This window comes from Mustela erminea, chromosome 9 (assembly GCF_009829155.1).
Source record: "Mustela erminea isolate mMusErm1 chromosome 9, mMusErm1.Pri, whole genome shotgun sequence".
NCBI lineage: Eukaryota > Metazoa > Chordata > Mammalia > Carnivora > Mustelidae > Mustela > Mustela erminea.
This window is the reverse complement of record NC_045622.1, coordinates 25,243,062-25,265,263: the sequence shown is the minus strand read 5'-3', so window position 1 is coordinate 25,265,263 and position 22,202 is coordinate 25,243,062. Positions and strand designations below refer to the sequence as shown.

The window sequence follows — 22,202 nt, the reverse complement described above, 5'->3', positions numbered from 1 at the left end:
AAGGCACCATCCTTCCTGCAAGGCTCAGGGACTATCATTGACAGCCTCGACATCAAGCCTACCCTCATGTCTGCGTGTACATGCACACACCGGTTCACAGAACTCATCTCCCTGCCTAAGGAAAAGCCGTACTTCCTCCTTTCTTCCTGGGACACAGCTCCTCCTTCTCCTCGGGCACCCAGGCTGGGCATACTGCACACCCTTCCCACCTCATGCCTCACTGCCAGGCGCCCTTTACCCTGCACACTCCTCCTTTCAGGGCACCAGGCCCTGCTCAGAAGCAAAACATAGTCCCTTGCTGTTCTGGAAAAGGCCACAGGGCACTGTGGCCTCTGCTCTTAGCCTGACTCCAGGGTGTGTGCTGATGCGGAATTTAAACCCAGTTTATGGCTTGCAACTGGAGCTGGGAGAAAGAGGAAGGAGAGTCCATCAAGTCCCGTGAGAAAAAATTTACCTAAAAACAAAGTTTACTCATACACACAAATACATACACTGAAGCCCACCCTAGGAGCTGGTAAAAATTCAAATCTTGGGCCCATCTGTCTTCCAGGGTCCTCCAGCCTGGGTTTCCTGAAGAGTGTGACCCTAGGAGCCTACAGCGCCCCCACCAGCCCCACTGTAGGGGTCCCAACGCTCCTGTGTCAGACAGGCAGAGCGCAAAGATCTTCAAGAGGAGCCTCAGTCCAGTTTGGGACTGGAGGGAAAAGGCTGTGTCTTCGGGCTTGTGCCCCTTGGGACGGGCAATGTCCCCAGCTCCCATCTCCTGCTTCGGAGGCTGAGCGCGGAAAGAAGTTCTCCAAGCCGATTCACCCTCTCCAGAGTCCTGGGGATTCAGTTCACAGTCTGGGTTCTGGGGAGCTCAAGTCAGGGGTGCAGTTAGCGATCCTGTCCTTGGCCCGCAGGTGTGCACGTTGGGGTGGCCCGCCGATGGCCACTGCATCTACACCCCAGTCTGCTCTTTAATCCAGTCCCGAAATTCAGAGATCCTTGTGTACACGCCGGGCTTGTCCCTCTGAGCGCAGCCATCACCCCAGCTCACCACACCAGCCTGGAAAATCCGCCCGTCGGCTTCCACGCTGGACAGGGGGCCCCCGGAGTCGCCCTGCAGGGAGACCAGCGCCTCAGTGTGAGTGCCAGCCCCGCCTGCGCCCTCGCCTGCCAAATGGCGCCAGGCCTCGGGCCCCGCCCCCTACCCCGAGCCCCGCCCCTTATCTCGCCCCGCCCCCCCCCCCCCCCCCCCCCCGCCGCGCGCACACCTGGCAGGCGTCCACGCCACCGCTGAGGTAGCCCACGCACATCATGCGGGGGGTGATCTGCTGCGGGAGCAGGCTCTCACAGGTCGTCTGGTTGATGACGCGGATCTCACCCTTCTGCAGGATCAGCGCGCTTGTGCCTGGGTGGAAGGGGAGAAGTGAGCAGGCCGAGGCTGACCCCGGCCATGGCACCCCGACGGGCAGTGCAACGGCCAGCGCCCCATTCCAGGAGCTCCCACGGCAGTGACCTCACTAGCAAATCTGCGGACACAACCCCAGTGCTCATGGCTGATATGCTCAAGGAACTGATGCCTCGCCTACTCGAGGGGACATCGTGCAGCCCTGTGGATAACTGGGCGACAGGTGACAAGAAATCGGATGTTCGGCATGGGGACTGGGTGTGGAAAACAGGAAACAGAAGAGTGAGGGAAAGCACCACAGAGTGGCTCCAGGGCTGTGTTAAGGATGTAAAGCCTTATGTCAAGCTCCTTCTCGTCTTCCTATCTCTATTCTATAGATTTTCCACAGTGTGCTGTGGTACGATTATAACTGATTTTTTTTTCCATTTACCATTTACCAGCTAAGGGCCTTCAGATGGAGGCAGAATGACTGAGGAGGCCAGGCTCCCCCCATAGGACCTGACATAGGCCCAGCTTGCCAGGCCTTTACATCACACAGGGCTCCCTCCAGTGTCCCTTCCGCTCACTGAGTACCATCTGGGAGGGTGTTTTATCTTCATTTTATAGGTGAAGAAACACACTCAGAGTTTAAGCAACAGCCAAGGCCACTCAGTTCAGTGGCATGGCCAGGCCTTCCATCCAGAGCCTAGCCTCCACTTCACTCCTGAACAACCTCAGCCTGCCAGGCAGAAGGTGGTGGGACAGCCCAGTGGCCACCAGCTCCACCACCCCACTCACCTCCTTCCTGGGTGTGGCCCCAGCCCGTGACCCAGATAGCCTTGCCGGCAGGGAAGGTGTGTGAAGATTCCGGCAGGCAGATGGGCCTCACGGTGCTGCTGTACTCGGCCGGCTTCTCCAGCTCCAACACTGCAATGTCATAGTCGAAGGTGAAGTCATTGAAGAAGGGGTGGGTGATGATGCGCTTGAGCCCAAGTTCCTGCACCCCAGTGGCGCTGCGCTTGCTCTGGTCATGCAGGCCCAGGTAGGCGGTCCACATTTTGTGGTCAGAGTACCTACGAGAAGAGCCCAGAGCGCTGCCTTGAGCCAAGCACTGACCTAGCCAAAGCCACCCACCACTGACAAGTCCGTGAGGGGGCCGTGGCTTCCATGTGGTTGCAGCCCTCCACCAAAACCACTGGTGTCCCCCACCACAGCACTCAGCCCCCTTCACCTCCTTGTTTCATTTGATTACCAAAATAGATTTCTTAGCGACCTGATCTTTCACAGAAAGAAAATTACAGAACTCAGCACAAATACTTTAACACTTTAACAAATAACTAACCACTGTGCTAAAGTATTCTAAGAACAAAATGTATTCTTAAGTGTGTATTCTAAGAACAAAATGAATTGAAAAGTAGACTGAACTTCACCTATGTTTGCTGTTGGTAGTGAGACAAGTATAGCTATTCCGGAATGCATTGTGTATACTGGCGAACTGAACAAGTAAAGATAACACACTGACATCGCTGGGAGCCAATTTTTGGTGTGGGAAAAGGGAGCTACAAAGGGAGTAGGGCAGGAGGGAGTGCAATCAGAGGTAGCAATTAAAGCTCAGGATTTCCCCCATAAAATGGCCCCAAAGCAATGATATCCCCAATAACACCAAGAACTTGGTTTCTCTATATTCTTCTCCATTAAAAGGAACCAAGGCTCCCTGGAGAAATGGTTGATTTCACGTCTGAAGCATGGAAGGCATGAAGTGACCTGGGAACATTTTGATTTACCAGAAGTAAGCAAGTGCTCCAACAATCATGGAGCCAGTTATCAGGACCATCCAAACATCAAAATAAACAACAGGATCAAAGCAGTACACATGCTGACTAATAGAAAAGGGGGAGGGGAATCCATGAGCCCATCTTGAATTCTAAAAAAGAATTTCAAAACTTTATAAGGACAGAAGGAAAGCTACTCTTTACAGAAAAACACCAGCTAATAAATACAGAAGAAGCAATATAATAAGAAATCGCATTTTGCATCTACCTAGGCAATAACAAACACCACCAAGAATCAATGATGGACACTAAAAGCGCTAGGTAAAAGATTGCCAAGAGGGCTGCTGGGGGGCTTAGTTGGTTAAACATGCGAATCTTGATTTGGCTCAGGTCATGATCTCAGGGTCATGAGATCGAGCCCCACAACAGGCTCCAGGAGGGACATGGAGCCTGCTTAAGATTCTCCCTCTCCCTTTGCCCCTCTCTTTCCCCCTCTTTCTCTCCCTCTCCAAAAGGGGGGGGGTTGGAGGGAGTTGTCAGGCAACAAGATACTCACACTGATTCAGTGTCATTCAAGTGGAGGCACATTTATGATGGATGAAAGCCATGAACCCCACCTTAACCAGGTGATCAGACTGTCCTCCCGGCCATTTCCACCAGTGGGCTGGGACACAGCATCACCCATGTAGTGTTTTCCAGAGGGAGGGAAAAAAGTTGAACTTAATTCTAACCATGAAAAAGCAATAAAAAAAACACAAACTCAGAGACAGTCTGCAAAGTAACCAGCCTGGACTTTTCAAACATGTAACGCCATAAAAAATTAAAAAAAAAAGTTAAAATAAAGGCTTAGGGGAACTGTTCTAAGTTTAAGAGACTAAAGAAAACTAAGGACTACTACAGAGCACAACCCTTGACGGGGTCCTACATTTTTTTTTTTTAATCTATGAAAGACAACATTGGGGACACAGGGGGACACCTGAAGCATGAAAGACATGCTCGCCACTAATACTGTGTCAACACTGTCGTTTCTAGAAGCGATCCCCATATTGTGAGTATGTGGGAAGCTCTCCTTGTTCTTGGGAGACAGGAGCCAGCGGAGGAGGCACTTAGGAGAGGGAAGTCATCATGGCTACACCCAACTCAGAGAGTTCAGAAAAACACGTGTATGTGTAGAGAAATAACAAATGTGGTAATATTCAACAGATAATGACTGTAGATAAAGGGTATGAGGAAATTCATTGTCATTTTCTTCTTTCATTATATTCGCAAATTTTTTGTTGGTTTGAAAACTTTTCAAAATAAAAAACTGGGGAAAATATATCTTTAAAATAGAAAGTCTGCATGTAGGAGAAGGGCACGAAGGCCAGCTTCATTTTCTCTAACCTCTCAGGAAAGTCGAGAGGCTAAACAAGCGGCCAGTCCTAAAATGTCCAAGCAACGCTCCTTCCCTCCTCGGAGCTCTGAACCTTAGCCCCTCCTCCCTCTCTCTCGCCGCCAGCCTCTGAAGCCGAGTTCACCTGCCCTCCGCCAACCCCGCCCTCTGCTTAACCCGGCCCTGTGCTAATCCAAGCCGCCGCTAACCCGGTCCTCCGATAGCCCCGCCCACCTCTAGCCCGGCCCTCTGCTAGCCCCGCCCTCCGCTAACCTGCGCCTCCGTCCCCTCTTCTCGGTTCCTGCTACCGCCTCCCTGCAGAACCTCATACCCAGACAGTAGCAACAGCCTCCAAACCGTGTTTTTGCCTCTGGTCTCTCTTTTCCTTTTTTTTTTTTTTTTTTTTTTAAGATTTTATTTATTTATTTGACAGAGAGAGACACACAACGAGAGAGGAAACACAAGCAGGCGGAGTGGGAGAGGGAGAAACAGGCACCCTGCTGAGCAGGGATTCCGGATGACCCGAGCCAAGGCAAATGCTTAACGACTGTGCCACCCAGACGCCCCTCCAGTCTCTTTTTAATCTGTTGCTGCCAGATGAAAAATTCCTGAAAACTTCTTTTGTGAGAGCCGTCTTGAACAGCCTGAAGTGATTCCAAGACCTCCAGATCAGCCAGGCATTCTGTATCTGCGTTATTCAGCCTTACCCTTTCTGACTTGTTCTCCCAACCATCTATAGTGTCCCAGGAATTGCATGAGACCCAACCTTCAAGTGTTCCCTGTACTCGGGGAAGGAGCCATGAACACCACCATGACAGCACAGTAGGGTGACCTCCAGAATGATGGGCAGCGGACTGTGGCAGAGTATCAGGTGGGGGGTGGGGAGTCAGGAGAGGAAGCATGTCACGAACAAGGCCCTGGAGCTCAAATGGACTTGGCTACTCAAATCCTGAGGGTGGGGGAGAAAGCAGCAAGATCACAGAGAGCCCAGGGAATGTGCAGATGCCCCCCAAAACTGAATATATGGAAGGAATGACGGTGGGACAGGAGACCGAGCTTGGAGAGATGTCACGGGCCAGAGAATGTGGCCATCTCGGTCATGTTACACCTTTTCTGCTTTATCCTGCAAGCTACCGCAAGCAAGGGGTTGCTGGGATCAGATGAGCTCTTTAGAAAGACCACACCCACATTGTGGGAGACGGATGGGGTGATCAGGTAGAGGGAACTGCGGCCACTAAGGCTGGGGAGTCAGGGCAGCTGCAAGGTGAGTGGGAAAGAGTACAGATGGTCTGGGATATTCAGCAGGCAAGGGCCAGTGGCTGAAAGGATGGGATGTGACAGGGCTGGGGGGACAGGCTGGGGGAGTCATCATTCTCCCCTCTGGCACCATCTGTCCATGATCCCGTCACCTGCTGTAGACATTTCTTTGTCGCCTGGGTCCATGCTAAGTCCTGTGCCTCCCACCCCCTTGCCAGTCCCATTCACCCAGCAACCCCAGCCCCTCTTTGTCGAACCTTCCTCATTAAGCCTGCCATGGTGGTCTTTTCTCTCCAGTCTACATTCTTCAGTCTAGGACAGCTTTCAACTATATGAGCAGACTTAATCTCTAGTCATTGAAGGTACACACACTCACCAGCAACTGAGAGACCAGGTGTGAAGGTACACCCACAGAGGAGCCCGGGGACTGCGGGTGGTTGGGAGGGCGCCGGTGGTAGCCACACCAAGCTCTCTTCTCAGTGCTGACACGTCAAGTCACGCCATCCCCCAGGCAGCCCTTCAACATAGGGCTGCCCATTTTTAGATGAGGACTGACTTGCCCAAGACCACACAGCTAATGAGTTGTGGACAGGACTGAACCCAGGCAGCCTCTACTCTTAACCATGGCCACACCCTGCAAGCACCTGCCAACTCAGAAATGTGTCCAAAGTAACTGCACTCCAGATCCTTGCACACTTCACACCCACCTGCCTCCGCTCACACCCTTCTTTGTCTGGAAGGTCTGCGTCACCTCGTCCAGTTGCAAACACTCTCATGTTTCAACACTCATATCAGACACCCCTGCTCACAGAAGCACTCCTAAGTCTCCCACCCCCGCCCCAGGGGGGAGGGGGTGGGAATTCTCAACTCCCACATGCTGGGCCCAGGTAACTTACCCAACTCCCACACAGCACTTGCCATGCGCTCATGTACGTGTGTGTGCACAAGCATGGGTCACGTATCTCGTCTCCCCAGCCTGGGAAGCCTGGGAAGTGCGGGGAAGGCTTACTCATCTCTGTCCCCAGTGCTAGTAACAGCATGGGGGTGTCGAATGCATTCACTGCATTATTATTTCATGGAAGACTGATGATCAAGAGAAAATGAAGGCGGGCGCCTGGGTGGCTCAATGGGTTAAAGCCTCTGCCTTCGGCTCGGGTCACGGTCCCAGGGTCCTGGGTTCAAGCCCGCATCGGGCTCTCAGCTCAGCAGGGAGCCTGCTTCCTCCTCCCTCTCTTTGCCTGCCTCTCTGCCTACTTGTGATCTCTCTCTGTCAAATAAATAAATAAAATCTTAAAAAAAAAAAAAAAGAAAGAAAGAAAAAGAAAATGAAGGAAGAGGAAATGAGAGAGTGATGAAGCAAGAGAAAGAGGGAGAAGGAATGGAGGGGATGGGGACCACACGTGGAGATCCTGGCTTGCCCTGCTAAGGGTCTAGAAGCAGTGGGATTGCAGTAACACAGGATACGGAGGGCCCCAGCTTCGCTGTTCCCTGCTAACAGGATTCCCAGGGTGGGGGTGGGGGAGAGTGTCTCATTCCAGCCCTGGGCCAGGGAAAATAGAAGATAAGCCTAGAACTCCTGGTAGGGCCAGAACGCATGGAAGTGGCTGAAAAGAACAAAAGAATGGGGTCAGAACAAAAGAATGCCCACTGGAAGAGAGGGCAACGGTCAAATCTGGAACAATTCGAGCAACGAAGTCACGTCACGGCACTGGATTCCAACCCGAAGAAACGTGAATACACGTGCGCCCATACGAATATAAATAGCTAAGTAAATAAATAAATGGAAGAGAAGGGACAAAGCTTCCTCACAGAAGAATTCCACATTGGCTCGCTTCCAAAAAATAAAGAAAGGGGGACTTCACCGTGAGGCAGCCTGGTAAACACTCCCTCAACCAGCCAAGAAGGATGGACGTTACCAGTGATAAGTCAGGCTGGTGTCCTGTGCCCTGTGACAGCATGTGATATTCCTTCCAAACACCCAGAAGCACAGTCTGAGCAGAACAAGAACATCAGACAAATCCAGATGCGGGGCACTCTACAGGACACCTGGCCTCCAGGCTGTCAAGATCACAAAAACAAAGACGGACCAACAAGCTCCAATAAGCCAAGCGCACTGTGTGCCCAGTGCAGAGCTCAGGGTTCCAGGAGCACGTGCTTGTTACTCTCAGGGCCCCAAGGGTAAGAGCTCACGGGGAGTCTGCACCGGTCCCAGGGCGGCCCCGTGCACAAACTGACCACGCACGCCTGGGACCTGGCACACCCGGGCTTGAGTCTGACGGTGCCGCTCCCAGCGGCACACTCATGAGCACAGGTCCTGACCTCCCGTGAACCCCCGCTTCTTTAAAATGGGGACGTAACGGGACCCATCTAACCGGGCTGTAGGAGAGGCACTACGATACTGCTTTACAGAGAGAGAGGGAGTACGTAACAAGGGTCTGTTTTCATGATTACTGTTATTAAGCCCCATCCCGGGGTGTCTGCCACTCCGCCCGATCCGGTCCCAGCGCCATCCGCTCCGGCAAGACTTATATACAGGCGGCTTTCCGAGCCCAGAAAACCCAAAGAGAACCCCTCCCACCCAGCGGCCCACCTGAAATCTCTCTCATCGATGAAGCAGTGAGCTGCCGACACCATCCAGTTGGGAGAGATGATCGAAGCCCCGCACACGTGGCCCTGGCTTTGGACGTGGAGGCTGACCTGCCAGGGCCACTCACCTTCATCTGCATTCGTGCCGCCAACCACCCGAGACTGCCTGGTGAACGACCGCAGCCCACAGTCTGGGAGGTGCAGAAAACGCACAGGTCAAAGTCAAGGTGGGGCACCAGTCCCCCAGCCCACCCCAGGCTCAGCAATAGGCCATGTGAGGCATTCACCTTTGCGTGGGACCCCCTACAAATATCTTCTAGACTCAGAGATCCCACTGATGGTCCCCGGCCCCTCTCCCTGCTTCCAAACCCAAAACCCTTGCACTCCCTGCTCCCCATCCGTGCCCAAATGCATTTAGAGGTCTTCCGACATCTGCTGGTTTGCTCGGATTTAATTTGAGTGTCATTTGCCTAGATTTCCTTGCTGACTGCTGACAGGCACAGCTCCCAGGAAAGAGCGGATAGGCGACGTGAAGTCAGAAACTGGCCATAGCTGGGCTCAGATATAACCTCAGGCCAATGCTTCTGAAATACACACGAGGCCACAAACTGATGCATGGGTGCAGTGGTGAAACCTGCCGGCTGCTCAGGTAGGCCATGTCCTCTCTCCTCCAGGCAAGATGGCCAGGTCCACAGAGCAGGGGCCAGCCCAGTACATGAGCCAGGACATCAGCTCTGCCACAGAGGTGTTGACCTGCTGGTGGCCACCAGCCCTGCCTCCAGGACCACAGTGCCTCTCTGCCAGTCAGCAAAATCATCCTTTCCCCCAGACAGATACACCCTCTCACCAGGGCAGAGCTGGATGAGTGAGATACTGGCATGATTTCCACCTCTGTGTGTGCCTTGCACAGTGAACAACCTGCACATGTATGCAGTGAACAACTGCATACATTTCTACCTCTGTGTGTGCCTTACACAGTGAACAACCTGCACAACAGTATGCAGCAGCCCTGCTCACCACAATCCTTCTCATCTGAGCCGTCGCTACAGTCCTTCTTCCCATCACACTCGGGGTTTCTCTTGCTCAAACAGAGCCCATTGTGGCAGCGATAGGTGTGTTTGGTGCAGGCAACAGTTCTCACTGTTCAAGAAGGAGTCCAAGGGACAGGGAATCAATTCCTCTGCAGCACCCAACCAGAAACCTGATGACCCATCTTCCTGATGCCCCTCATCAAGCCTATCCCACCCTTCCACACTCATGCCCATGTCCTCCCAGCCTCGCCAAAGGCTCTCCACTTTCCGGAAGATTCTCCCCCCCACTGACGCGTTTTCTCATCACATTTCACATCTAGGGTGGTGTGTGTTTATTAAATTTGGGACACCCTGAGATGTGAGTGTGCTCACAGCTACTTCCTTCCTTCCTGCTCCCACCAGGTCTCACCAAGGTCACACATGGCCTCATCGGAACCATCGCCACAGTTGTCAGTCCCGTCACACTGCTGGTTCTGGGGGAGGCACTTCCCATTGCCACACCTGAAGGTCTGAGCTGGACAGCCTGGGGGCAGGATGCACCAACAACATTCAGCAGCTGCTCTACGATGCCCCCTGCTGAGGGTGGGCCAAGGGGTGGCCCTGGCAGCCCCACCCCACACTCACTGCACTCCAGCTCGTCGCTGTTGTCCCCACAGTCATTGACGCTGTCACACAACCAGAAGAGGGGCTTGCAAAGCTTGTTCTTGCACGCGAATTGGTAGGTGGCGTTGCATTCTGATGGGAACAAGGGGCCACAGTCAGCGGGGCTCTGAGCCCTCGCTCTGACATCAGTCACTGCTCACTGCTTCCCACAGAAGCAGGGGCGACCAGAGAGCTGCCCAGGGATCCCCTTTCCTGCTGGGGGGAGGCAGCTCTTTGGCGCCCTGGTGCCCCCGCTATGGAAACTGAGCCCGGCACTACAGAAGCACTCCACTGCCCACTGAAACAGAAGGCCAGCCTCCCAAACAGCAGAGGGGGGGATGGGGCATGAGGTCTAAATGGGTCACCGCGCAGGCAGAGGGGACTCACGGCAGTTGAGTTCGTCGCTGTAGTCCGTGCAGTCAGCCCAGCCGTCACAGCGCAGCTCGTTCCGGATACACCTCCCGGTGTTACACATGAACTTGCCCGGGCATGCTGCAGGGGAGATGGCAGGCCTCAAGTCCACGAACACCAGCCCTCCCTCCCACGCTGGCTGCCCTCCACCTACAGCCGCCCCGGGAGGGCCAGCCACAGACCCACAGTGAGGGGCCCCTCCTGACCGCCAGCAATCAAAGCCCAGGGAGCTGCAGAATGGAGACAGGCTGGCTGGGTGTGCACTCGGTTCTCCTGCCCCGTGTCCTTGGCCAGCCACATCCCCCCCGAGTGCCAGGTTCCCCTTGCCGGGCATGGACCTAGCTCAGCAAATAGATGATACAGGTGTCCTACCCAAGTGTCAAATGGCAGCCCAAGGGCGCCTGGGTGGCTCAGTGGGTTAAAGCCTCTGCCTTCAGCTCAGGTCACGATCCCAGGGTCCTGGGATCGAGCCCCACATCGGGCTCTCTGCTCAGCAGGGAGCCTGCTTCCTCCCCTCTCTCTCTGCCTGCCTCTCTGCCTACTTGTGATCTCTGTCAAATAAATAAATATAATCTTAAAAAAAAAAAAAAAGGCAGCCCAAGATTTCCATAATTCTAAGGTTGTTCTCACATTTCCGTGTTTCTGAAATTGGAAGGTATCTGCCACCTGACGTTGTGGGGCTGGTGACAGAGCTGCGGGTAGGTGGGGGTGAGTCTGTCCCGGAAGGCGGGGCCTTCACCTGCGGGCTGGCCCTGTTGCCGGCCAGGTAGACTCCAGGTGGTGAGTCAGGCCGGTGCATTCTAACTTAAATTTGGATTCCCGTGTATAGTTAAAAGCTCTCCCAAAAGGTTACTCTCTGATGTGGGGCCAAAACAAAAAGTCCCCGTGGATAGGGACCGGCTTGTCTGCACACAGCAGGCAGGGAAACTAAAAGCCACAGAAACCGCCACATCTCTTATGTAGATAGAGATGGCAGAATTTTCAGAGCCCAGAGTTGCTCGTGTGATGATTCCTGCCCCAGGATTTTCTTACGTGTCTCAGAACTACTATGCTATTCCCCAATGTCTTTGTGGCTAAAAGGCCACAAAGACAAGCATGGATTCCTAGAGGTGTGGCCCTGCTGAAACACAAGGACAGATGGCCCCAAGGAACCTGGGGGGCCCTTGGGCTCCAGTGCCTCTCACAGGGACTCAAGGGCACAGCCTGTAGCAGCATTCACTGTTCACCTTTGTCAAGAAATGCATTTATGGCAGTCTTCCCTTTTATTCCTCCAAAAGGCACCTGAGGATATGCACCCTGCGTTCTCGGGATCTCAGAATCAGGGGAGCACAATACTGGGAAGATACAGAACACAGGGGTCATCGCTGGCCGGTCCCTCCAGCCAGGTTCCTCCTTCTAGAGACGTGTACTCACGGTCACTGGAATCGTAGGAGAGGTACTCGGCCAGGAAACCCGTGTCGGTGTAGGACTGATCAGAGTGGAAGCGCACAGTGATCCTGCTGCTCTTGCTGGTGACCACGAACTGCGGCCTCTCTCCGCAGTACCTATGGGGACCATGGTCAGAGGTAAGAGGGGGATCCGGAGGGGCTTGGGGCACCCCTCCCCTTCCAGCTCCAGCCGCTCCAGGGCACTTACTTCTCCCCGTTGACCTCCACGTAGTCCTTGGGGCAGGAGCCCGGGGGAATGTTGGGCTCCACCAAGTAGAAAAGCTTGAAGAGCACTTTCACATTTTGGTTGTTGGGCACCTAAGAAGGGAGATGCTGCTGGGGGTCTGCTGCGTCCTTCCTTCCTCCTAAACCCAGTGCTGCTGGCCACGGGCACTGGGGGGACCATGGCACATGGCACGGTCACTGCGCTTTTCTCTCTACCACCCGCGTTGGCAATACGGAACACACAGCAGGAGGGACTCGAGTTAGACCTTTGAAAGAACTTCTGGACTCAGAGGCAAGAAAAACCAGAGGTCCTCCCGGCATCACCAAAGAAAGGAAAGAGAGCGGGTCTCTGACTTGGAGGGAGTGAGCGGGAGCCCCAGGCAGCAAGACTCCCGTCCACTGCCATCCAGCAAGTGCTTTCTCCACGCACACTCTGCGACTTCACCTCTGAGAGGCAGACACCCTTCTCTGCTTCTCTCTTACTCTCCCTTCACCCAGGAGCAAGCTGAGGCCTGACAGGTGAAGCACCGGCCCGAGGTCCCTCAGGCAGGCACCGGTCAAGAACTAGGATTTGAGTCTGCGGGGGCGTTACGAGGTCGGCCCTCCCCGACCCTGCCCCATCCTTCCCCACCCTGCAACGCTTTAGACACATCTCTCTACTGGGGATGGGCTGGTCAGGGAGCCCATCTCCCTCTCCTTGCCCTTCCTCACTTGCCTTCCTGGAGCGTCCCCTCTTCCCTCCCCCTTGAGCCCCCCTCCCTCCCTCCACCTTCTGCTCTCACGGGCACCCTACAGCCTCCTACCTGGATGTCCCACGTGCAGTTCATGTTGGGCGGGTAGTGGCCTGGATAGTAGGGGCTGCTAAATGTCCCATGGGTGCCACGTAAAGAGCCTCCACAGCCTGACAGGAAAGGCAGGAGAAAGGCTCGAGGACCCGGGGGCCCTGGCGGAGCCGGCCCGCCCATCTCTCACGCTACACGCGAGGGCACCCGTGCGCTCCGCAGCCCGTTGCTGGAAGGCCTCAGTGCAGGGAGCCCGACACTTTACGGAGGGGTCCCCACCCACACGAGAGGCCAAAGGCCCCACGGCTTAAGCTGCCAACCTCTGTCACTGACCCGGGTCGGTTCACCCACCGAAGGCTTTGGCCTGGGCTTCGTGGGCGCGGGCCAGCCCCTCAGACCCATCCTTCCTCTGCCCTGCTGTGCCCCTCCTTACTGCTCAGCTTGGACAGCTGGGAGAACGTGGCCTCAAAGCCAGGGTGTCGGCGCTCGGTGTTGGTGATCAGCGTGACGAGCAGGACGTTCTGGGAGGAGAGGAAGGTCAGGTTGTAGGAGGGCGGGTAGGTGCCACACAGCCTGTGGGGGCAGAAAGGGCACGTGTTACTGACAGCATCAAGAAGCCCGGCGTCCTGGTCTCGTCCACAAAAGGCAGAGGGCGGGGTCACTTCAAAGCTCCTCCCTGCATACACGACCTCAGTAAGGATTTAGTTGTAAGACTGTCTTTTCAACAAACAGCAAAAACTCTGCCACCTCGAATGCCTGACCACAGAAGATCCATTCAGCTATGCGTTAACTAAGCACAGTAACAGTAACAGCACCGACGCCACCTAGGAACAGAACATGCACTCAGTGTTCTTCCTAACAGCTCTACTAAGTAAATACTAAAATCCCCCCTTTCTAGACAAGGAAACTGAGGCACAGAGAGGAGAAGTAGCTTGCCCAAGGATCCACAGTGACTAAGTGGTGGGGCTGGACACAAACCTCAGGCCCCCGGCTCCCCGACGTACGCAGCCAAGGACAGTGTCCCGCTGCCCTCACACGAGAATGCCACGTTACACAACCACCACAAATGACAGAAGCGCGCTTACTGATTCAGAAAGAGCACCAGGACATGCTTCAGTTTTAAGAAGCAGAGAGCAAAACCACACGAGCCCTCTGATCCCATTTTTACATCACACACAAACATTGCCGTGCACAGGAAAACGCGTGGAGAAACGTACATCGCAAGGCTCACAGCGACTCCTTCTAGAGAGTGAGACCGTGACTGAGATCCGTGCTCTCTGTGCACACCGATTTCCCAGTTCTTCCCTTCAGAGCCACATGCTGATTTTGTTGTACGATTCATAAACGAGAGAGGGGATAAACCTTACAGGAAAAGGAGCCCTGGCTGCTGAGCTGTGGCGGCAGATGGTTCTATCCTGTCCGGAGCCGGAATTCTAGCCGATTATTTATCACAGAACATCTGCCGTGCTCATTTCCGCAGACAGCGAGGGAAGGCTGTGGCCCACTGAGTCAGGGAGAGCTGAGGAGGGGGCAGCCCACCCCCACCCACAGCGCTGTGCGAGGCACGCTCCATCCAGGCCAGGGGCAGGGGGGCTGCGGGTGGCCCCACGACCTCAGCATATACAACGCCTCCTTATTTCCTGTGGTCCTGATGCTCTGGCCACAGGCTGGGGCCTTGCTGGCTCTGGCGACACTGCCCCTCCCAGGACTAGGGAATTACCAGAGAGAGTCAAAAGTCACCCCTGCACAAGCCTTCCACGTACAGACCCCTCAATCCAGAGCCCACACACCCCAACACCCTCCTCCATGGGGCTCTCCCCTCCAGGTGACTGTCCACCAGCCCACATCACGCCACAACCAGGTACCAGACAGCTAGAGATGGCCTTGTGTTGTGCCCCAGAACCCACTGGAATTCTTTGAACCAGCCAATCCTAAACCTGCCTACACGGCCTGGCCTGGCCTTTCCCAGAAACCATGACAAAGGCTCTCACCCGTTTCCACCCCCTCTGCCTGCTCTGCCTCTCCTGACTCTGGGGACTCTGTGGCCCTGCACCTGGGGACTGTCCCTCCTCTTGCAAACAGTCAGAACAAACTAACTTTTCAATGGGCAGCCATCTCCTGAGCCATCAGCCTCAACATAAGTGAGTCTAATAAAGTGGGGTCTGCACCTCCACTCTGGCGAGGAAAGGAAGCGCACCCAGCTCGCCGGCACCAAGGGGCCACTGAGTGCTCCTCACCCCGACCATGGCTGATGAAACTGCCTCTGAGCTGCTCTGCTGATCCCTATAGCCTGGAAAGTGCCCAGGGGCCTCGAGTCCCACAGTCCATCTCCGGCCCACGCTGGGCTTTCCTCTGCGGAAAGCCCCCAGCCCACCTCTGCACCCCTGGGACACTCACTGCACCACAGCACGGGGCTCCACGGGGCTCAGGGTGTCATACACCATGACCAGGTCACTGCCACGGTCGTCACAGGACGCGACATCAAAGCTGTGGAAGGTGAGGCTCAGCACGGAATCGGCATCCCCCCGCAGGGTCCACTGGCAGCGGGCCCGAGCCGGGTACGGGCTGTCGGGGAAGCCGGGCGTGGTGAAGCGGGTCAGCTCCCCGGTCCGGGCGTGCAGGGCGAAGCTGCAGCTGTCTGCGTGGGAGACAGAGAGGCTGTGCGGGTAGCGCTGGGCACAGCTGGCAGGGGTGAGCCACCCAGGGCTTCCCTGGTGAGGCCATCAGGCCTGGCCCCTCTGAGATGTCCCAGGCTTCCCTGGACCCGGAGACACGGAAGAGGGGGCTTCTCGTGGCCTGGGAGAGGCGGATGTGTGCGTGTGTGATTTGGGGGACCCCCGTGACTGAGGGGCATCTGGCCACATCCCTCCTCTTCTCTGGGAGGAGGGCACGATACTTACTGTCCTGGGCGGTCTGTACTGTTCTGGGGTCAGTGGCTAAAGAACAAGGAGAATAAAGTATTTACTGACGCGGTCAATTTCCTCATTCCTGCTTCCTTATTCCCCCAGAGGGAGGTGCCGGGCCGGCAGGCAGGCCGTCTTCCCTTCCGCGCACTGGCTGGGCAGTGCTGCTCCCACGACCGTCCCCCCAGCAGTCCAGGGGCTGGCCCTGCTCCTCCAAAGACAGGCCCAACACAGGCTCACCCCTGGCGTCCCTGTACTCACGGAAGGCCACCACGGAGGTCAGCACGAAGGAGCTGAGGGCGCGGGCGCGGGGCGGCAGAGTGACCACGCGCTCCTCGGCCATGGCGCGCTCGGCCTCCTCCACCAGGTACTTGGGGATGCTGAACTCGGACCAGTAGTAGGCGATGATGCTGCCCTCGCTGGGGGAGAGGGGCGAGCCTGAGGTGCTGGGGCAGGGGGCCCTGGGCATACCACCCGTCCCCACACTCTCCCCGATGCCGGGCACAGACGGGACAGCTCAGGCCCCCAAGAAGACCGTCCTCCAGGCGGGGGCCCACCCCGGATTCTTTTATGCTTCCCCACCTTTTGATTCCTTAAGCCCGAGATCGTGCCCCTTCACCCTCTCCTCTCACGTCTCGCACCCGTCCAGCCGTGCTGCGGGGCCGGATCGGGTTTAGGACTGGGAAAATGGCCCTGGGTCGTGGACTCGGCTCTCCCACTAGCTTGGGCACCCTGAGTAACAAATTCTGGAGTCTGTCTCCTCATCTTGGAGAGGGGGTGATGCCACCTGCCGCACAGCATTCATAAGGATTAAATTAAACTGACAAAATCAAAAGCACTTTTGAGATAAAGTCTATTTTTAAAAAAGCGTGTTGAAGGCGGGGTGAGCAAGGAAAACATGAAGGCTCACGGACGCCTTCCAAAGCCCTATTTGGAAAAGGAATGAACGGTCACCACCATTACTGAGTGGCTTCTGTGGCAGACATGCCGCCTCATTCACCCGTATTGTCCTGGCAATGCCCCCGTGGTTACCCCTGCCCGGGAGACAGCCTGACGCAGTGTGTGCTGAGGGAGGAACGGGCCGGGCGCCATGCTCCCCGAGCCAGACCCCGCAGTCTGTTGGCTATCCCCAACCGCCACCACACAGCACCGACCCCAAAGCCTCCTCCCCAGCACCCACCTGAAGGCAGTCACCGCCGACTCCTTGTGGTAGGGGCCCAGGGATGGCACCCCACTGTATAGCACCTTCAGCTGAGGGAAGGAGAGAAGGCTCACAGCAGGCCAGAGAGAGGCAACAATCCCCGCTCCGTCCCACGCCAAGTCCACCCTGCTCCCTCCCTCCGGGGACCTGGGCCCCCTTCCTTGGTGTCTGGAAGCCTGAGCCACCTGCAATCTGGGAGGAAGGGGAGCCGTGCCCTCCAGGCTGGGTGATGGTGGGGGTGCCAGGGTGGACAGCAGGGACAGGGCTCCCTTCCCAGGGGCCGGACTCACCGCTTCCTTCACCTTGTTGGCCAGGTTTGCAAACTCCGTGGAGTTGGAGTTCTCATAGGCATCCAGAAAGTTCTCATTTGTGATCCTCAAGTAGCCATTGAAGACCTTCTGAACTCGCACATTCCGGTCTATAGGAGACCAGAGAAGGAGGGTGGTCAGAGGAAGTGACACCGTCACCCCCATGGTCCTCAAGCTGCCCTCAGCTACCCTCGGGGAGCAAAGGCCAGGAGGGGCCAGGGCACACATGGGCCTCTGGGCCAACACTTGTCCCTTATGGCCTCAAAGAACCAGGGGAGGCAGAGCCCTGGACCCTTCCCCACAGCCCCCCGCTGCACCCTCCATTTCCTCCCTCCTGTCCACAACCAACGGCCCCCGGCCCCGTCCACTGAGAAGGGAGGTACAGCCACGCCCACATCACCCACCCCAGAGCCAAGCCCCGGCTTTACTCACACTGGAAGTGCCACACCAGGAAACAAGCCACGAGAGAAAGCAAGAATAAGCCAACCAGCACGGTCACCAGCACCACCCAACGCTTCGGGCCCCGCTTCTCAACCTTCTTGGTGTTGTTGACTGGCAAGAACTCCACGCCTTCCTCAATGCCGTTCATGCTCTGAACAGAGAAAGGCAACGCAGCTCAGACACAATCCCTCACCTCAGCAGCCTCCCCGCCCTGCTCCGGGAAGCATGATTATCCGTCCTAAGGTCCAGCTTGGGGAAAAGGGCAAGGAGAAAGGAGAAGTGGCCTTCTCATCCATGCATCCCCATGTCTGGGCAGCGCCACACAGGTATTGCTTAAGGACTGGTAGTTTAAAGGAAAATCAAACAAAGAGGCTGTCTAAACCCAGTCATGTAGGCTCTCCACTTACATGGAGGCTCGGCACTTACAGTGCGGGGAGAAGAGGCCGAGCCAGGGACCACCACCATGTCAGCTTCTCCAGGCAGCCCCCCCGCCCGGGCTGACACAGCCCTGGGGTGTGGTGCAGGGGGCCCCTACAGATTCAGTCCCCACCGATCAAGGAGGGGGTTGGGGGGGGTGTGCGGGCCAGGAGCCCATGGGCCACACAGAGACTGTACACCCTACCCAGTGGCCTTGCTCTGCCAATGTTTAACCAGCCCAAAGTAAAAAGGCAGTCGACCCTGGCCGCCCTGCCACGCCCCTGTGGAAGCAGCCACTCTGTTTCTCGCCTCAGGTGTCCCGGTCCGGAAACTCAAGGTGATGCAAGGCCAGGCCTCTACTAGAATCCACACCCATGCTCACCCTAAGAGCAGGAAAAGCAAAACTTCCCACAAATAGGACGGTGGCTTACCTAGGCTCCTCCTGGCCAGGGGCTCCCCAGGAAGACAGGAGTGTGACTGTGGCAGGTGGGGTGTCCACAGGCACATGGTGACAGAAAGACAAGCTCTCCAGGCACTCTAACACACACTCTATCTGCCCGAAATCCCGGAGAGGAGCCCTGCCCTTCCAGCTTTAGCTACCTCAGACCCACTCCAAAGGGGTATGTGCTAAAAGCAATAGCCCCATCCCCAAATTCCACAGATGAGGTCATGTTAACAGTTTCCAGATGTGGTTCTGGTGTCCACCTCGGGCTCTCCACGATGTGCTTGAACTGACATTTCTTGATTTGTCACATCATCTGTTAACTTCACCATTCAAAGAGTCTCCCCATTCCTGCCACCCTGGACACTATATTTCTGTTTCATCATTGGTTATTTCTGTGACTTTAATATTGCATACAGAAACACACCCCATAGCTAACTCTACTTTGGTAATCATACTGCAATATACAAACATATCAAATCAACATGTCCTAGACCTTAAATTTACACAATGCCCTATGTCAATTATATCTCAATAAAATAAATTTTTAAAAAGGAAAGAAACACAGCCCAGAGGCAACCACTTAAAATGCTTTTGTGATCTGCTTATTGTGGAATTCATCTCCATATTCCTAAATACCACTATCTCTTGATTCATCTATTTAAAATACAAGCATCTGACTTCCTATTATGATAATATGAAATTCAATATCCTTCTTTCTCTTTGTCTCGCCCATCCTCCCAATAGTTTCAGGGCTACAGTTTTTGTTTTTGTTTTATATCCATACTCTCTATTTTCATTACAGCTGACCCTTGGAGGGTTAGGGGTATCCACCTCCTACACAATCAAAAATCCACATGTAACTTTTGACTCCATCAAAACCACTCACAGCCCACTGCTGACAGGAAGGCTTACTGATTAACACATATTTTGTATGTTATATGTATTACATACTGTACAATAAGGTAAGCTGGAGAAAAATGTTAAGAAAATCTTAAGAGAAAATACATTTATAGTGCCATACTGTATTTATCAAAAAAAGAAAACCCCACATATAAGTGGGACCACACAATTCAAACCCCTGTTTTTCAGAAGTCAATTATATTAGTCTTTGAAAATATTGTTCACAATTGTTTCCTTCCCAGTACAACGAATTTGTTTCTCCTACTGCAAAAATGATTCACTTGGGTGTTTTTTTTTTTTTTGAACATATACCCAGGTGTTTCTGTACAATCTAAGAGCTCTGTAATACTCTTCTAATCTTCCACATATAAAGTCTGTCAAATAACCTCCCACTTCATTTTTTCCTGAGATCTTCCCTCCAACAGCCCTCTGCCCTTTCCTATAGCTAGTGTCTGGAACTTCCTTCAGCATCACCCTGGGAATTTCCTTCTTCTCCCTCTTGTGTTAAAACCCCTATTTCCTGAATTCCATGTCTTCTTTTTTCTTGGCTTACTTCATTTTGGTGGAATACATACTTCAGTAGCTTCCCAAGAGGGAAAATTTCTGAGACTTTCCATGTTTCTGAGTATCTTAACTCTGTACTCACATTTACTCATAGTTTAGCTGGGTATAAAACTATAGGTTTCAAATAATTTTCACTTAAAATTTTGAAGGCTCTATTGTTTTTTAGCTTCCAATTTTGCCTTTGAGAAATAACATAAAGGACAAATCATTATTTCTTATTCATAATTTGTTATCCTTCTCTGAAAGCTTTGAGAATGTGCTTTGAATTGGGTCATTAAATTTCACTGTGCTGTGTTCTCTCCACCTGCTCCTTGAATTTGGAAATTTGCATCAGTCTGAGAAACTTTCTTGTAGAGGCATACCTTGCTTTATTGTGCTTTGCTTTACTGCACTTCACAGATAATGCACTTTTTACAAATTGAAGGTTTGTGGCACCATGTGTCAAGCAAGTCTAGGAGTGCCACTTTTTCAGCAGCATTTACTCATGCCCAGATTCCGTGCCATGTTTTGCTAATTCTCACAATATTTCAAACTCTTTCATTATTAGATCTGTTATGGTGATCTGTGATCAGTGATTACAACTCACTGAAAGCTCAGATGATGTTTGACATTTATGAGTAATAAAGTATTTTAAAAATTAAGGCATATACTTTTTTTAGACATAATGAACACTTAATAGACTACAGTATAGTGTAAACATAACTTTTATAAGCACTAGGAAACCAAAAAATTCACTTCACTTGCTTTATTATGACATTTGCTTTATTGCAGTGACCTGGAATTGAACCCACAATATCTCCCAAGGATGCCTGTATTATTTCTTAAATTATGTCTTCCCCTTCATTTTTTCTAGTCTTTCTCCAATTCCCGATAATTGATCCTCTACTTATCCTTTCTCTGCTATTATACATCTCATTGGTTTTTTTCTAAGTAATCTCTACACCCAACACGGGGCTCAAACTCATAACCCCGAGATCAAGAGTCATATGTTCTACCAACTAAGCCTGCCAGGCACCCCCATCTCACTGTTTTTGAACTTTTCCAATGAGTTTTTCTTTTCTGCTGTTAACTTATTTCCAAGGGTTCTTTCTTGTTCTCTGAATTTTGAATGCAAAATCTTCTCATCTTTATATTGCTATTGAGTACCTTTTCTCTGTTTCTTACTTTCTTTTTCATGTTGAAGACTTCCCTCAAATGCCTCAGGGTGTTTGGTTGTTCACCCATATTTAGGAATGAGGTCCTAAAGGCAGTTGGGAAGCTCTGTGTGTGTGGTTTGCCACCAGTGGCTTCACTGTAGGCTACAATTAAGTGGCTAGCCAGATTTTTTTTTTTTCACTAGACACTCCCAACTGTTAAGCTCTGTCTTTTCTATGGAATGGTTTAATTGTTCCTGAGAATAATTTTCTAATCTCCTGGATAGACCGATTTAAGCCCAGCCATTGGCATTCTGAAACACATGAGAGAATAAGCCCTTGATTATTTTTCACCCCTCACTACAGCCTTCCTCTGTACCTAGTGTCCTCAAGTCTAGAGAAATCAATTTCCCATCCCTTATGGGGGACTAGTGGGGTAGGGGTATGTTTGTTTGGGATCAAAGTGGGGATCTGGGAATTTCTAACAATGCCCATCCCTAGCTCTCCTCTATCTCATAGCCTGAGCCCAACTCCTGAACCTGGACAGGAATTTATCAAAGAATACTGCAAGAATATTTCCAAGAGCTAAAGAGAGGCACATATCTTTAAACCCAAAGGGCTCATTGAATAGTAAGAAAGATACATGAAAAAGCATGCTTAACCACACATATCACAATGAAATTTCAGGACACCAAGGATAGAGGAAATCCTTTGCATCTCTCCCTGGTGTTTTTTCCCCCCTCTCATATTTTACATTTCTTTGTCATTTGGTTCTATTCTGGGATTTTTTAAACTTACTCTTGTGAACCTTCTATGGAATTTTAAAATAGCTTCACTGACATATAGTTGATATAAAATAAACTGTACATTTTTAAAGTGTGCAATTTTTGGCATATATATATATATACAGCCATGAAACTATCACCACAATCAAGATAATAAGCATATCTGTCATCTTCAAAAGTTTCCTCCTGGCCCTTCCCTCCCATTCCTCTCTGATTCCCTTTCCAGTC

General features: G+C 53.0%; 1 protein-coding gene across 1 annotated transcript in view; it reads right to left on the bottom strand.

Moving 5' to 3' along the window:
- Nucleotides 1-449: 449 nt before the first annotated feature.
- Nucleotides 450-22,202, bottom strand: part of ST14 (suppression of tumorigenicity 14) — a 40,154-nt gene continuing 18,401 nt past the window's right edge. The window contains exons 2-19 of the mRNA XM_032358572.1: nucleotides 17,722-17,881; nucleotides 17,272-17,399; nucleotides 16,961-17,031; nucleotides 16,042-16,199; nucleotides 15,778-15,813; nucleotides 15,275-15,515; nucleotides 13,311-13,450; nucleotides 12,899-12,996; nucleotides 12,079-12,188; nucleotides 11,857-11,987; nucleotides 10,420-10,524; nucleotides 10,015-10,125; nucleotides 9,800-9,913; nucleotides 9,377-9,499; nucleotides 8,364-8,550; nucleotides 2,171-2,445; nucleotides 1,257-1,393; nucleotides 450-1,102 (exon numbers count right to left, since the gene is read on the bottom strand). Coding sequence (XP_032214463.1) covers nucleotides 941-1,102; nucleotides 1,257-1,393; nucleotides 2,171-2,445; nucleotides 8,364-8,550; nucleotides 9,377-9,499; nucleotides 9,800-9,913; nucleotides 10,015-10,125; nucleotides 10,420-10,524; nucleotides 11,857-11,987; nucleotides 12,079-12,188; nucleotides 12,899-12,996; nucleotides 13,311-13,450; nucleotides 15,275-15,515; nucleotides 15,778-15,813; nucleotides 16,042-16,199; nucleotides 16,961-17,031; nucleotides 17,272-17,399; nucleotides 17,722-17,881 — 2,487 coding nt within the window. The 3' untranslated portion in view covers nucleotides 450-940. The remainder of the gene's footprint in view (nucleotides 1,103-1,256; nucleotides 1,394-2,170; nucleotides 2,446-8,363; nucleotides 8,551-9,376; nucleotides 9,500-9,799; nucleotides 9,914-10,014; nucleotides 10,126-10,419; nucleotides 10,525-11,856; nucleotides 11,988-12,078; nucleotides 12,189-12,898; nucleotides 12,997-13,310; nucleotides 13,451-15,274; nucleotides 15,516-15,777; nucleotides 15,814-16,041; nucleotides 16,200-16,960; nucleotides 17,032-17,271; nucleotides 17,400-17,721; nucleotides 17,882-22,202) is intronic.